The 16,457-nt window shown below is 42.5% G+C and overlaps 1 protein-coding gene across 1 annotated transcript in view; it reads right to left on the bottom strand.

Moving 5' to 3' along the window:
- Positions 1-13,813, bottom strand: part of HMGXB4 (HMG-box containing 4) — a 34,343-nt gene extending 20,530 nt beyond the window's left edge. Inside the window, exons 1-5 of the mRNA XM_069490155.1 lie at positions 13,771-13,813; positions 9,133-9,231; positions 8,337-8,485; positions 8,032-8,110; positions 6,303-7,258 (exon numbers count right to left, since the gene is read on the bottom strand). Of these exons, the coding sequence (XP_069346256.1) occupies positions 6,303-7,258; positions 8,032-8,110; positions 8,337-8,485; positions 9,133-9,163 (1,215 nt within the window). The 5' untranslated portion in view covers positions 9,164-9,231; positions 13,771-13,813. The remainder of the gene's footprint in view (positions 1-6,302; positions 7,259-8,031; positions 8,111-8,336; positions 8,486-9,132; positions 9,232-13,770) is intronic.
- Between the last annotated feature and the right edge of the window lie 2,644 nt (positions 13,814-16,457).

The following is a 16,457-nucleotide window of genomic DNA, read 5'->3' as shown; positions in this document are numbered from 1 at the left end:
GATTCTACTCTGGGCTCAATTTCCTCTTATCCATTTACTTATTTCATTTCTTGTACATGAATACCCAATTTTTAACCCTACTTCCAACTGTTTTACCAAATTCCAGGTCTTGCATTTCCATTGCTCTCTGGAAATTCCCACTGAGATGATGATTATAACAACTAACACTTAATGAATGCTCACTAAGGTGCTCAGCATTGTGCAAAGACAAAGTTCCTAAACTTTCTTGGTTCACAGTGCTCATGTGGATGTTCACACAGTGATTGCTTTTTACCACAGCAATTACACTCAGCCTCACAAAGATGTGGCACTATTGAAAGGAATGTAACATACATTGTTGAAACCAGGAATTACTTAGATAATAGTTCAAAAGACATCTGACAGATGTCAAGTATTGCTGTTTCTCTTGAAACTTTAAAATATTTAAAATATCCCGTGTTGCTCTGATGAGTTTGATGTGGTACCCAAGAGCGGGTTGGCCCCCTGAGGCTCTAAACGCTTTTATGTATATTGCCTCTGTATTGCCTCGTTTAATCCTCAACAAGCCTAGGAAGTAAGTCTGTTAGTACCCACAACTTGGAGTCTAACATCACATTGCTTATGAGTGGTAGAGGCAGGACTTGGACCCAGGTGGCCTGGCTCCACAGGCCACTTTCAACTACTTAGCTTTGCTGAATCTCCTGATGCTTGTGTCTTGAAATCTAAATCTAACTTGCCTTCTTCTCCCAAACCAGCTATTCTTCTCACTTTCTCTATATTTTTTTTTTTAATTTTTTTGAGACAGGGTCTTGCTCTGTTGACCTTCTTTCTTTTTATTATGCTCCTGGTCATAGAATGTAAGGTGGAAAGGCTCACAGAGGCCTGCAGCTCCAGTCTCTGCTCATTGCAGGCCAAGGGAACACTATCCCTGAAGCATTTTGTTCTATCTCTGGGCAGACTTTGAACCTGACTTTTATGTAGTCCTTTTTTATACTGAATCAGAACCCAGGAAAGGATATTTTTTTAAAGCTTCATAGGAAATTTTTATGCCCAACTGAGGTTTAAAACACACAGTATACATACCAAGAATATTTGTTAGATAAGTGATTAAATTCAGACTAATGACTACTTCAGATTTTTTGGACACACAAATAGTAACTCATGATAAGGTCCTGTTATAAATTAAAATTCATTTTTTCTAGTAATTGCTAGCCACATGGGGGAATTATAAATAAGTCCCTAACCTTGATGAGATTATTATTATTATTTTCCAAGGCACCCAGGTTCAAACCTTAAGAGACATCCCTTAGGTTTTTGGCTTGCCAGATCTTGTCAATTTTCCTTCAGAGTCTCTTCTGAATTTGTCTGTTCAACTGTATTTCCCTCATGCTTTTATTACTGACCTTCTGGACTATAATAGCCTCCTTGGTGGTCTGTTACATGTCTCCTCAGTCTAAGCCACCTTGTACAGCTCTATCATTTTTTTTTTTTATTTTTTTTGAGACAGAATCCCACTGTGTCGCCTGGGCTAGAGTACTGTGGCATCATCTAGCTCACCGCAACCTCAAACTCCTGGGCTCAAGTGATCCTTCTGCCTCAGCCTTGAGAGTAGCTGAGACTTCAGGTGCATACCACCACGCCCAGGTAATTTTTCTATTTTTAGTAGAGACGAGGTCTCATTCTTGTTCAGGCTGGTCTCAAACTCCTGAGCTCAAGTGATCCTCCAGCCTCAGCCTCCCAGAGTGCTAGGATTACAGGCATGAGCCACTACCACCAGGCCCATTTTATTCTTAAATTATCATTTAGAGCTGCAGTCCCCAATCCCCAGGCTGCAAAGTCTACCAGGCCCAGTCTGAATAGGCCACACAGCAGGAGGTAAGCTGTGGGGAGCAAAGCTTCATCTGTATTTAGAGCCTCTCCCCATGGCTTGCGTCACCCACCCACCGCCTGAACTCCATTTCCTGTCAGATCAGCAATGGCATTAGATTCTCATACGAGCACAAACTCTACTGTAAACTGCGCATGGGAGGGATCTAGGTTACACGCTCCTTATGAGACTCTAATGCCTGATGATCTGAGGTGGAGCTGAGGCAGTGACGCTAGCACTGGGGAGTGGCGGCAAATACAGATTATCATCAGAGAGAGGTTTGACTGCATAATAAATGTAATGTGTTTGAATCATCATCCCGAAATAACCTCCCCCTCCCAGCCCTAGTCCGTGGAAAAATTGTCTTTCATGAAACAGGTCCCTGGTGCCAAAAAGGCTGGGGACTACTAATTTATTTTTTTTATTTTTTTTTTTTTGAGACAGAGTCTCACTCTGTTGCCCAGGCTAGAGTGAGTGCCGTGGCGTCAGCCTAGCTCACAGCAACCTCAAACTCCTGAGCTCAAGGGATCCTCCTGTCTCAGCCTCCCGAGTAGCTGGGACTACAGGCATGCACCACCATGCCCGGCTAATTTTTTCTATATGTATTTTTAGCTGTCCATATAATTTCTTTCTATTTTTTTTTTTTTAGTAGAGATGGGGTCTCGCTCTTGCTCAGGCTGGTCTGGAACTCCTGAGCTCAAACGATCCGCCCACCTCGGCCTCCCAGAGTGCTAGGATTACAGGCGTGAGCCACCACGCTCTGCCGGGACTACTAATTTAGATCATACCTACACCTTGCTCATAAACCTTGAGGTGGCCACTACCAAGTCCCTTATTTTGGTATTTAAGATTCTCTACAATTTGCTCCCAACCTGTTTTTTTAAGACTATGTTTTCATTCATAGATTCAGTCACTTGTCATATACTTACAAAGTGCTTACAAAAGACATGGAGGAGTTGAAGCTACTATTAGGTGACTAAAACCATCTCTACCATAAAGGAGCTTATAGTCTTTAATAGAGGAAATGGAATATGTACAAAGATAACTCCAATATATGGAAGAAAATGAGCGCAATAAGAGAGACAGCAAGGTGTTTTGGGAGTTTAGGAATTAATTCTGCCTGGGTAGTTCAGGATATCTTAGAAGGGAAGGCAGGGGTTCAATATGTGAGAAGGGGAAGGTCACTGCAAAAAATGAGCAAAAGAATGGAGAGGTGAGAACATACGGGAAACAAGTTTTCCACATGAGGTATGTAAAGCAGACCAATAAGTAGTAAAGCTAAAAAGGGAGGATTAGGACTAAATCCAGATAATTATGAATGCTTGGCCAAGGTCTCGACTTTGATATTCATTCATTTAACAAGTATTTACCACCTGTCTACAATAGGCCAGACTATAAGTTAAGCCCCAGGGACAGAGTAAGAGCAAGACAGACATGATCCTGGCCCTCTTGGACCTTACAGTCTAACATAAAAGCAGTGAGGATCCACTGAAGAGGCTCAACACAGGACTGTCATCACTTAAGATCATTCTGGCATCAAAGTGTAAGACTAACTTCATGGGGGAAGAAATGAAAAGAAATGAAAGGGAGGGAAGAGGCCCAAGATAGTGGCAATGGTAAGGCAGAAGATAAAGCCTTGAAAGTTATTAATGAGGAAGACTCTCAGGCTTAACACTTAAGTGGAAATAGTCAGATGGGTGCAGGGAAGAGGAAAAGTAAAAGTGAAGTATAATGTTGGAAAAAAATCAGAAGAGTGGTTGGCTCTGGGGGTTGGGATTGACTGGGAAAGGGTATGAGAGAGCTCTGTAGGCTGATGCTAATGTCTGTATCTTGATAGAGGTTTGGTCACACAGGTGTGTGCATTTATCAAAATTCATCGAATGGGACATTTAACATCTGTGCATTTCACCATATGTAAATTTTATCTAAGAAAATCTCTGAAAATATTGAACTCAAGTTAATGACATGCAAGCTGAAGTAGGGGTGAAATGTATGATACAAACAACTTACTCTGAAATACATTGTAAGAAGTTAAGGTAGATTGATGGATGCATAGATACATGATAGAGCAAAGAGCAAAATAGCGACTGTAGACTCTTGGTGGAGGGTATGTGGTGTTCAAGTACAATTCTTTCAATCCCTTTTGTTTGAAAAATTTTGTTAACAGAATGTTGAGAAGAATGGTAAGCATACAGTTTTGAGACTGGGTTGACTGGTAGGACACTAGGAATACAGGAGATGCGGGTTTGGAGCCCAGGATGACGAGCTCAATTAGCGACCCAAGGGCTTGAGGTACCCAAGGCATCTGAGTAGAAATATTTACTGGGCAGCTGGAAACACACGAGTAGAGTTCAATTATTTTACTCTGCTGCATCCTAAACATCTCTGCCCCCACGTATTCCCTCCTACTGAATTCCTTTCCCTTCTCTGAGCTTCCTCTGAATACCGTGCCTTCCCATGTTCAGCACTGCACAGTTAGTTCATGGCATTATCATCTATCACTGGACTAGAAATTCTTAGGATAAACAAAATCTTACATAGGTATTTGATAAAGTGGTTTTCAAACAAACAAATGAATAACACCTGACTTAGTATTTGAACACCCAGGTCTTTATGGTCACACTGATTCTTGGCTCAGAAAGTGCAGTGTTGTTTTTTTCTTTCTGAGATAGATACATACACATACGCTTTTTTAAAAGGCACCCTTTGCAGTCGGGAAAATAACTTCTATCTCATAGAATGAAATTCCCATTCCTAATTTTTTTTTTTTTTTTTTTTGAGACAGTCTTGCTCTGTCTGGATAGAGTGCAGTGGTGTCATCATAGCTCACTGCAACGTCAAACTCCTGGGCTCAGGCAATCCCCACCCACCCCCATGGTCTTGGCCTCCCAGAGTGCTGGGATTACAGGAACGAGCCACCGTGCCTGGCCTCTTAAATTCTTGATATATCCGATTTTCTCTTCTTAGTAGCTTTTATTTCAGATTTAATCTGACATTTCATTTTGCAGAACTATAAACAAAAGAAGAAAATGGTTGTCCTTAGGTGGCAAAATTATCCTTGATTTCTTTCTTTCTATTATTCTGAGCTTCTAAATTTCTACAAAAATTTTTACTTTGATAACAGGGACAAAAAGTCTATAAATTAAAGGAAACCATTAACGACACAGTCATCAGCTAGAAACTTCTGAGTTGTGAAGAAAGAAATCAAACCAAGGTTACTGATTTCTCATTCCTGTAAAACTAAAATAAAATCTTAAGGCTCATTCCCACCACCAGCTGACTGAATGGACTCCCTCTTGGCCAAAACTAAATTCCCTGACATGAGGAGGGAGGCCAGACCATGCCTCATCATGGCCCCCTCCCTTGGAGACATCCTTTGTAACCCATTAACAGGCCTAAGGGTATGCAAGACAAACCTGCAGGTCTTCAATTTACACAACAAACATTATGTCCCTGTGGCTTGTCTCTGATTAACAGCTCCTTATCTTGAAACATTCCAAGCCTTTATACAAAGCTTCAAGTCTTTAACCAACTACAAGTCAAAGAATCTTTAAACTCACCTATAACCTGTGAGCCCCACCCCGCTTCGAGATGGCCCACCTTTTCGGGCAAAATCAGTGTGTGCCTTCCACGTATTGATTTATGACTCTCCCTGTGAACCTGTCTCCCTGAAATGTATAAAACCAAACTGTAACCAATCCACAGCTGAGTCCACTTGTTCAAGACCTCTTGGGCATGGCTCTTGGTCATGGTCCTCAAATTTGGCTCAGAAAAAAAAAATCTCTTTACAATTATTTTACAGAGTTTGGCTTTTTTTCCATTGACATTCCTATCTCTCTAATCAGAGAGCTCTCTAAGGTCAAGAACTATGTCCCTGCTCATATTTGCACTTCCCGGCACTATCCATAGCATTGAGCTTGGCATACAGTAAGCGAGCACTCAAATGGTGAAAGAACACACATTTGACACTAAAAAGAATACTAGGTAGTAGCCAATTCCAGTTAGTGGAAAGCCATTAGCTTATTCTGTTATTTGATTGCTCATTATTCTACCAATTTTGACAATATATTTTTCAAAATGGACTCAAAGAACACCTTTTATACATATCCCAACTGCCTCAGGCAACAGTGCTGCTAAGTGAAAGAAACTGGGTTTAGCTCGTAGGAATTCTAAGAACCAGTCAGAATAAGCGATGGTACACCTAAACCTATTCTTGGCACAATGGGAGAATAACTCTATTAAGAAAATCCATGAATAATTAAGATTGCTCCTATTTTTGTACCAGGCAGACTCAACCATTGGTAATATTTTATACTTTATATCATTCCAACAGATCTCCCTGACCATTTTAAATTCCCAGCAGTTCACCTCAATTGTTTAACTCCCAAGTCTACTTACTATCTAGGAAGAACCTGTTTCATCTCTTACCTCCACCACACTTTAAAAAATGTTTTACCTTTTCTCCCCTCTCTCTCTCTTTGTCCTTCTCTTCTTTCTTCTTTTTCTTCTCACTATGCCCGTCTGTGTGGAGAGCAGGAAGTGGCGGGGGAGGGGCAGGCGCTCCAGCATATGGGATGGTGGGAGGAGGGGCAGGTGTCATTGTGACCTCTCCCACTGCTGCAGCAGAAAGTCCTGAACTTCTCTTGGACTTCGAGTGTCGCTTCTCTTTGTGTTTTTCCTTGTCCTTCTTCTTTTTGCTCTTCTTTGACTTCTTTTTCTTCTTGATTTCCCGGTAAGAATCATCTATCACTAACTCCCCAGCCTCTAGCTCCCCCCCAGAGGATGAGTCTGATTCTACTAGAATAGGCTCAAGCCCTGAAAAATCAAGGTTAGCACTGTGGGATTCTGGGAATTGGGAGGCGTCAGACCCACAGCCTTCAGGGCCAGGAGATGAACGTGGGTCTGAGGATGACTTGTGCTTCTTCCGGGCTGTTCTCAGAAAGCTCTGTAGCTCGTGTCCTAGGAGTAAAGCACCTTGCTCATCCCGAGCTGATTTCTTTGAGGATTTTTTCACAGTCGCTTGTTGAGAGGGATGTTGAAAAGACTCCTCATCAACTGAGCTGCTTCCCTTCTCCTTTGGTGAGAGAATAAGTTTCATCTTTAAACCATCAGGCTCACGAAGGGTCAGTGTCTCTGTGTTCACATAGAGCGGTTTCATTTTTTTGGATTTGTGGGAGCCACCATCCTCCAGGGGTAGTTCCCCACTACTTCCGCTTACTTTCTTTCTGTGGTGTTCCTTTCTACTCTCCGAATGGCTTGAAGAGCTGGAGGACTTCTCCCCGGTCTTTTTGGAGGGCTTGGCGCCTGCTGCCAGTGGGGAAGTGATAGCTCTTAATAGGTCCATGGCTGTATCAGTAGGTTGTGGGCTGGACTTTTTCTTTTTCTTCTGTGACGATTCCAAAGATGAAATGTCTAGAAATAATCAAGAGAAGTGCTGTCAATATGACAGGGAGCAACTTCTTACACTGTCCTCTCTCACCAAAAACACCCACCTAACAAAAGGAAGAGGCTAACAGGAATAATTTGAAGGGAGACCCTTTAACTGATCCTAACATTCAGAGATGATGCCCATGTGCTTCTTGGCTTGGTATATTTTGCCTCTGACCCTGGAGACAGTTCCTGCCACTAAAGTTGTTTTTCTTCACTGAGTCTTCAGAAGCAACCAGAGAGCATACCCAGAATGGACTGTAGCTGCGGGATTACAGGTAGTTACAATTTAGATCGCAGATAGAGTATCATTTGTTTGTGTGTTCAGGACAAACCCGTTCTGATAAAAGTTTAGTCTCATCAGCTATGTGCATAACACGGCTAAGAAAACTGGTTCTGTGAGTGGATATACACTGGTTGAGAAGTGACCCACAGGTGCAGGCCAGAGGGCCCAAGGACTACATATGGCAAAAGGGATGCTAGATAACAATGGGCACAAGATAAGTGGATGATTGGGGGGAGAAGGAACCTGGTACCTGGTGTATCACAAATGAAGACTGTTCTTCTATGCTGAATCCTCCAAAATACCAGCCCTCCACCTCTCTCCTCCTTCACACTGGTTTATCGGCACTCAGAACAAGAACCACTGTCCTGTTAAATAGGCCACTGAGTCAGCAACATCTGGATCCCTTTCCCCTACCCCGACTCCAAGAACCAGTGATGTGTTTATCCCACCTGTTGCCCCTTTCCATCCTTACCTGCATAGTAGTAATCATCAGAGGAGTGCTTCCTCTTCTTCTTGTGTGTGTCCGTCCCCAAGAAGTAAAGTTCACTATCCTGCAATCAGACAAGAAGAAGAATTAACCAATACTAAGATGACAAGGCAAGAGCACTTCGGAACCACTCTTGTTCTTTGATGACATTTGACTTTGGAAAACAAAGTACAGGTAACAAAAACAGAAGGGAACAATGTTTTTTCTTTTCTAAAGTTTTTAAAGGACACTTCCTTCTTCAAATATTAGGAAATATGATAAGCAGTAGGATTCTAATGTTTAGGATTTACCTTTAACTTCTTCTTGGAAGAATTCCTGACCTGAGCAGCAATTTCTTCCTCTTCCCTCAAAAAATCTTTGTAAGAACGTTTCTTTTCTCGTTGGCTTCGGCCAGCTGCAAGTCCTATGTCCTCAAAGGTGTGATCACCATCAAAGCAATCTGAGAAGCACAGGTTCAATTGGGAAAGGAAATAAGAAAGTAAGTAATAACCAATTACCATGCATATAATGCAACAGTCTCTCTATTATCAAATCAAAATAATGTTTCAATAAGTCCACTGAAATACAGGGCTAGACCCAGGGGGACAGAGTATTTCTTGATGACCTGGCTGCAAATACAAGAATCAAACCTGAAGAAACAATGCTTCCATGCTATGCAGAGGTTCCATGTGCATCCTCAGATATAGTTTCTTAGCTGTGATTTGGCAGGTGGACACAGACTTGCAGAGGTAAGGCTGAAAAGAATGAGGATTCATGTGCTGTGCTGCTCTGTGGGAGTCCAGTATATGATTCCTATCCCCAGACTCCTGCACACTGGAGCTGGCAAGGACCAAGAGTGCTGCAGGGGATCACCCCAGTAAACTAAGAGACTCTTATTTCAGACTCTCATGTTGGAACCCCTGTCCTGGTTTTCGTTTCCATGGGCCCAATCTGGGGATGACGTGGAGGCTGAGTGTCATAATAGTGCTCTGGACCACCACTTGGGAGTCCAGGCTGTGATGCCCAGTCCTGGTCTCTATATCCATGGGCTGCAAGGACTGCAGAGGACACCCCCTTTGGAATGCTTCTCAGATTAAGGGGTCATACCTTCTTTCTTCACGGAGTCATCATAAGCCATGGTGGTCCTGCAAGGCCTTTGAGAATGTGTCACTGTGTCCAGGCTCCTTCCCGTCTACAGGACCAGGTCTGAGAAACAAAGAAGGAAAACCCTCCTGTAATGCGAAATGACTGTGGAGAAGCAACCTTCCAGATGCAAATGCGGAGTGATCCAAGGGTGGACTGGAAGGGCAGCAAGAAATAAAGGAGTATCTTGTCACCTCCTCATTCTGTTTGTAAATATACTGGGGTTGAAACTGCAAGAAGTATGCTAGGCTTAATTAGATTTCAGTCATGAATTAAGGTTGTCATTTGGGGAGGTATATAAAATACCTCCTATATAAAAAATATTTTCAAAATTAATGAGAATTTCTGAAATGCCAACAGGACTGGGTAAAAACTGACATTAAGCCAGAGGGATAGGTTCATTCAATCATGGTTACAAAATGCAAAGGTAAAGCAAGATGTAGAGGAAGACAGATTACACCAAACGCTTGAAGACCACAAAATCCTACCAATTGGACTGGTGAAATGGTAAAATCTATTGCATTGCAATTTAAACAGAAATGTTGATAACAGCAAAGGGATATTAAGACTTTACAGCATAATTTCTTTTGTATGTATTTTGTTGGGCTATATGAACTTGCTTAAATTTATAGAATTATAAAAATAGGTATGCTGCTTACGTTAGTTTGTAAGTTAGTATTCTGCTTTCAACACTAACAAGCCTTTCTTAAAGGCCAGGTAAAAACAGGGACAATTATCATTTTTCACCGGTGATGAAATTTTTATGATTATTGAGCTCTTCAAAAATAAAAAGCCTTATAATTTAAATACCCTAAATAATGTATTAAAATTAGAAAAATTATTTGGGATTCAAGTTTACATGTCCATTTTGACTTTGAAGATGACAATGCTATAGGAAACTACACTGTAAGGTAAAGTTCTTCGAATACTTTTAAGGACAAGCAATGTCACAAGTCCTGCAGGAAATTTAAAAATTATATATTAAATATTTTGGAAATGTTCTCATCCAGCTAGCTAAATGCTTAAAAGTTAATCTGATTGGTCATTTAGTTTTATTTTACCTTCATTATTATAATGGGATTTAGAAATACTGAAGGACACTGCAATGATACTATTACTAATCCCTTTGGGTAGGTGTGGACAGTACTGAAGTATGATACTTTTGTGAAAGAAAAGAAGAATTTAATTAACAAGGGAAACTTTCATAATAAGAGTTACATTTAAAAAAACAAAAAGCAAAGACTTAATTGCACAAATCAGATAAAATACAATGCACAGGCAGGTCTAAGTTGAAAACAGAAAAAGAAGTATTACCAAGAATGATTTATAAGATTAAGAAAAGAAACATTTGCATTTCTCCACGTTCCTGAGAAGTGAAACAAAGAGTGGCCTTGGTCAAGGTAAGAGAAGCTAGAATAAAGCAAAGAAACTGCATTAACTGGATTATTTTAAAGATAAACTGGAGAACTGCCCGCTCAATGGCTTTTTCATAGGAGACGAAGGGGATATAAGGTCAGGCCTCAGGTAAAAACGCAAAGAGGCAAGATACATAAAGTAGCCAGTTTTCAAGTTTCAGCATTTAAGTATCAAACTGTTTTAAATGGAAACTGCTGTCCTCCCCTTTCCACTCAAGTGGTGCTGACTCTAAAAGGGGTGCAGGGAAGGGAAGGGGACTGTCATACAGGGAATTATATCCATTCATTTGAAAACAGTCTATCTTTTCATTGGTACTAAAATATTGAGTTTATAAGAAAAACACACAGATCATGTTGGTTTTCATAGATTGGTAACACCAAGAACTACCACAACTAGAGACCTCAAGTCAAATGCTTTTCATGCCAAATGAATTTTGGCAAAGAATGTTTGAGAAATAATGGCAAAATCTTAACAATTCAGTGTCATAAATATAGCCATCAATCTGTTGACAACAAAAATGCACTGCTGAATGTAAGCAAAGGCAGGTCCTGAGACTTATAAGCAGGCCTTCCCTGTGGTAACATCAAAACCAACATAAAACAGAGCTGAGCAATCTAACAGAATAGAAATAAGTCCCTCTGAAGACAGTATGAGAAAGAAAACGACTGTGACTTACTGTATTATGGAAAAGCACTCATGGTCTTATAACTGACTGCTTTAAAAAACAACTAGTGGATTTAAAAAGTTGTGAGAGGGAATAGAAAATTATGAACTGCTCCTCAGAAGCACAGGCCAACACAGGAAATGTGCTGGCGTTAGCATTATGTATCAGAGTTAGGCCCACTGCTGTTCAAATTTTCTTAAAAACACTGAAGAGCATTTTATAAATTACAGGATTAAACAACCTGAAGGAAAAAAAAATGAATGAGGCTTGAAGATTAGTCCAATTCACTAAAGAACTGGGGCAGCCGAGAGCTTGAAAAACTAAAATTAAACACAATGGACTATATCATAGCTTGGGCAGACTGATGGGCTCCGAATTTCTAGGTTCTTTAAAATCAGGGTATTATTGCAGTTCAGGGATTAGTTTTAGTTGCTGACTCACAGAACAAAGATGATACCAGATAAAGAAGTCTCAAGCAACAGTGTGAAAGAAAGGCAGAGTTTAGGCAACATTTACAAAAGATCAGATGAGCCCCTGATATTCCTTCTAGGTCTTGAATATTATCCACAATAAATTCAGAGTTCAGGGGTAGGAAGCAGATTATGAGGATTAATGAAAATGAAAAATATCAGGTTTGACTTTCATGTTAAAAAACAGAGGTCATAATTACATTAAATGTTGGCAAATGTAAAACAGGTGTTAAACCCATTCTCCTGAATTCCATAATTTTGGAGTTCATAAAATTCAATGTTGTCAACTTCAAGAGGCAGGGATGATTTTGTCTGTCTCCATGTGCTAAGATATGACAACATAAGTAAAAGTTCCTTATTTAATATTGTTTATGGAAGAAACATGCATCATAAAAATGTATACCTATGCAATGTGTAAATTGTTAACCGGCTCTTCTGGGACTTTTCTTCAAGATACGAAAAACGGGAGGCAGAGTTCCTTTTCCACTTGTAGACAAATATACCAGTTATGTTAAGGCATGGGCCTTCAGGATGACCAAAGTAATTAGGGATCTGATGATCTAAAATCATCACATAGAGTACTTTGTACTCTATACTGAAAAAAGTTTCAGAAGGTGGTTTTCTGAGGTAATCTGAGCTGTAGCAATCATTAACAATCTTCTTCATCCAATAATGTAAATGAGTATTGAAAAAAAAAGAAACAAACTAAGCCTCATAAAATGGGCAACAAGAGAAATCCTGAAATCCAAGTTTAGTCCAGGATGAGAGCTTTGCCCAAGATTCCGAGTTCTCTTCTTCCTGCACGTCTTTCAAGAACTCAAACTGCCCGTCAGTGAAGGTAAAGGAAGATGCACATCCAGCTGTTGCCAGTTTCTGAAATTTTGTTGTTATTGTTACTTCTAGTATTTGAGTAGGTGATGCGATGTCTTCCCATTTTTCTTGAGGTTTCCTCCAATCTCTGAACACAGCGACTCCGAATTGTCTTGCCACTCCCTTCTCCAGGGACCTACCTATATGCAGCACTCACAGCCCCTGCCAGCTCTGGAAGCTGCAGAGATCCCGACAGCCTGGGATGGGGATTGAATCCTCTCATTGCAGTGCAATTAAGCGGAACCACGACCACCGCACAGATCGGCTGACAACACACATTTCCATACACCAGCAATACTAATTTTGACAAGCCTTGGCCAATCAACAGGCTTTATTTGGGATTCAGTTTTTTATTTATTCTGCTATAAGGGAATATAATCAGCCACCAGCTTAGCCATCAGAAAGAAGGGAAGTAAATTTTCTCCTTTTTTGCACGATATAAAGTGAATCTACAAGTAGTAGTTGTGGAAAGAAGATGGGCCTGTATGGAAAAGAATCCCACTACGAAGGTACGTTCAAACTGGATCGCACGCAAAGAATACACACAATACCAGGTTATTTACACAAACAGCCCCCAGATCACCATTTTTATGGCCCCCACGGCAAACCAACGGGGTTCTCCCGGCAGTTTTGCTGCAACAGCTAGTTCAACAAAGCTCTGTAAAGAGGAAAAGAAGAAAGCTCCTCGTATCCTCTCCTGTCAGCCGAGGACCCAGCCCTCCCGTCGGCCCGGCCCTGGATCCCTTTCCCCCTGACAGCCCCAGGGACCCCCGCATCCCGCGTCCGAAGCTGCAACTCTGCCCAGACCCGGGTTCCCGCGTCCTCGGCGGCCGCACGGCGCCCCCGAGGGCGGAGACGGTCCGGGCAGGGGGAGGGGCGGCCCCGGCCCGCAGGCCCCCGGGGCGGCCGCACGCCCCCTCCCGGCCCCGCAGCTTTCCCGCCTTCCCCATTTGAACAGCTCCCGCCCGCCTTCCTTCTTTGGCCCGCTCCAGCCCCTTCCCGGGGGCGGCTGCGGCCGCTACTCCAGTCCCCGGCTCGGCCCCTGGGCTAGGCCGCGACGGGCCTGGGGCGTCCCCGGGGAGGTGTCGCGGGCCCAGGGCGGCGGGTGGCAGCAGGGCGGGGCTGCCGCCGCCTCAGGGTGGGGGCCCAGCCCGGCCTCGAGGGGCCTCCGCTCGCCGCTACCTTCACTCGGCTCGCCCGGATTCCGCCTCAGCGCCGCCGACAGCCGCCATCTTGGAGAAGGAGAGAAAAGCGCGAGCCGCCAGGGAGCCTCAGTCGAGCGCAGAGCGCAGACTCCGGCTCAGGAGGGGGAATCCCGTTCGAGAAAGAGCGCCGAACGCATCGAATGAAACTCAGCTTGCTGAGAACGGGAGCTAGTATTTATGGAGAATTTGTTACGTGTCAGGCTTGTGCTAGAAGCTTGACGAACATTATATCATTTAATCCTCTCAGCATCTCTATGAGGTCGGTTTTGTCATAATTTGCAAAAGAGAAACAGGCTCACAGAGGTTAAGTGACTTGGCCAACGATGCATAGGTACTTGGAATGCGAGCCAGGATGCTTACTCCAAATCTTCTAATTCCTAATCCAGTGCTTTTCTCCAAAAACTGTGCTGTTTGTTTCAACCTTTTTATACAGTAATTCCCCTCTTTGCAAAACCTAGATCCATCCAGATTAATATCGGTGGTGCTTATTTGGAATTTAGCGTCTGCATTTGGATGTTTGGCATATCTGGGGTGAGGTGGAAGACCATATATCTTTGTAACAATGCACTGTGAAATAATTTGCATGGCGAATCATCTACATTCTTCTCCCATAAATTATTTTCATTTAAAACTTAGAAACAGTCTTCAGAGGGATGAAGAGATGTCATGAACAGGAGAGAACCCGATTTTTCTGACTTGTGGATTTTGCTGATTTTTTATGGAGAACCTGGACCAATGGGTAGAAATTACAGTGTGCAGAACTTGGTGAGCTTCCTGTCACCGGAGTAGTCCAAGCAGAAACTGGTGTCTTTGTTACTGTAAAGCAGAGAGGTTAGAGATGTAGGTTGGCTTCTAGAGTTGTGAGCCTCATAAAACTCTATTCAAAATCATGTGTTTGTGCACATGTGTGTTTTGGGGGGCTCAGGCCCCATCAAAGATTAAGAACCCCTGTCCTAGTGGGCTTTCCATTGCAGAATTGGATGAGTGCTTGAAGATGACGTAGTCATGAGACCAAGAGAAGCAAGGTGATTTGTCTCAGATCACACTGCTGATTGGTGACCAGATAAGGATTAGAAGCCAGATTGTTGGACTCTTGGTTCAGTGCTCTTTTTGCCATGTCATGTTCTCTCCCCTTCTGCATTGGGTAGGAGATTGGATTCTGTTTAATAGCTGGTGAGATGCTGAGATGTTAAAACACCTGAAGCAAAGTTGCTGAATTTATTCCCAAAATGTAACTGCTGTGAATTAAAATAAAATCTTAAGGCTCCCCCCTACCGGCTGACTGAATGGACCCCCTCTTGGCCAGGGGAATCTCCTAAGACTAAATTTCCTGCCACAACGGGGGAGATCAGACATGCCTTATCATGTCCCCCTCCCTTCTTGGAGACATCCTTTGTAACCCAGTAACAGGCCTAATGGTATGCAAGGCAAGCCTGCAGGTCCTCAATTTACACAACAAATATATGTCCAGAGGCTTGTCTCTGACTAACAGAACTCCTTATCTTAAAACATTCCAAGCCTTTATACAAAGTTTCATGTCTTCAACCAATTACAAGTCAAAGAATCTTTAAACCTATGTATAACCTGTAAGCCCAACTCTCACTTCGAGATGGCCCACCTTTTCGGGCCAAACCAATGTATACCTTCCACGTATTGATTTATGACTTTACCTATAACCTCTGTCTCCCTGAAATGTATAAAACCAAACTGTAACCCAACCACAGCAAGTCCACTTGCTCAAAGCTTCTTGGGCATGGCTCCGGGTCACGGTCTTCAAATTTGGCTCAGAATAAATCTCTTTAAAATTATTTTACAGAGTTTGACTTCTTTTCCATTGGCACTGCAAATAATAAATAAAACTAGCACCATGGCTACCTTCTCATTAGCCCCCATCCTGTTCACCAAAAAAATAGGCAATGAGTTTCTCCAAAAGATATTATAATACATTGCATTTCTGGGACGCCTGGCCTGATGTTAGGCTTTCCTTCGAGGCATTTAAGAGCCTTAAGAATGTATTTTCTTTTTGTTCTTCAATACCCAGGATGTATTGTCAGGATGTTTTCAGTTGTAAGCGACAGAAACCCAATTTAACATAGTTTATCAGAAAAGGGGAATTTATTGGTTCACATGATTGAAATTTCTAGTACCTTCTGGCATGGCTGGATTCAGGGACGGACTCAAGCTGGTCCCTTGACATCTCCCTGTGGTACTTTCCTCTGAGTTGGTTTTATTCTCACATTCAGGTGGTGACTCCTGTAAGGCTGGTGGCAGGCACCCCTCCCCTCCCTAATGGAAAAAGAAGAAGCTCACCAGACCTGCCAAGGACAATGCCTGCAAGGCCCAGCTAAGTTAAAGGACGACCACACCTGGATGGTTACCCTGATAAGAGTCTCAGTTCCTGGAGTCCACACATACCACCGGCCCCTCCTATTTCTCAATACCCGCCCTAAAACTGCAACAAAGAAATTCCTCACTCTTCGCACCAAAATCTTCCCACCGAAGAAACCCCCATTCCCCAACTCTAAAAACGTATATAAGCCCACTCAAAACTTCTGGGTGATGCGACTTCTTGCACACATCTCTCTCTCTCTCTCTCTCTCTCTCTCCTGGGACCCGAGAATCTCACCCACGTCCCTCTCTTGGGACCCGTTACCCTCACCCAGG

This window comes from Eulemur rufifrons, chromosome 16 (genome assembly GCF_041146395.1).
Source record: "Eulemur rufifrons isolate Redbay chromosome 16, OSU_ERuf_1, whole genome shotgun sequence".
In the NCBI taxonomy this organism is placed as follows: Eukaryota; Metazoa; Chordata; class Mammalia; order Primates; family Lemuridae; genus Eulemur; species Eulemur rufifrons.
Note: the sequence above shows the minus strand (reverse complement) of the source record. Positions and strands in the feature narration are given on the sequence as shown.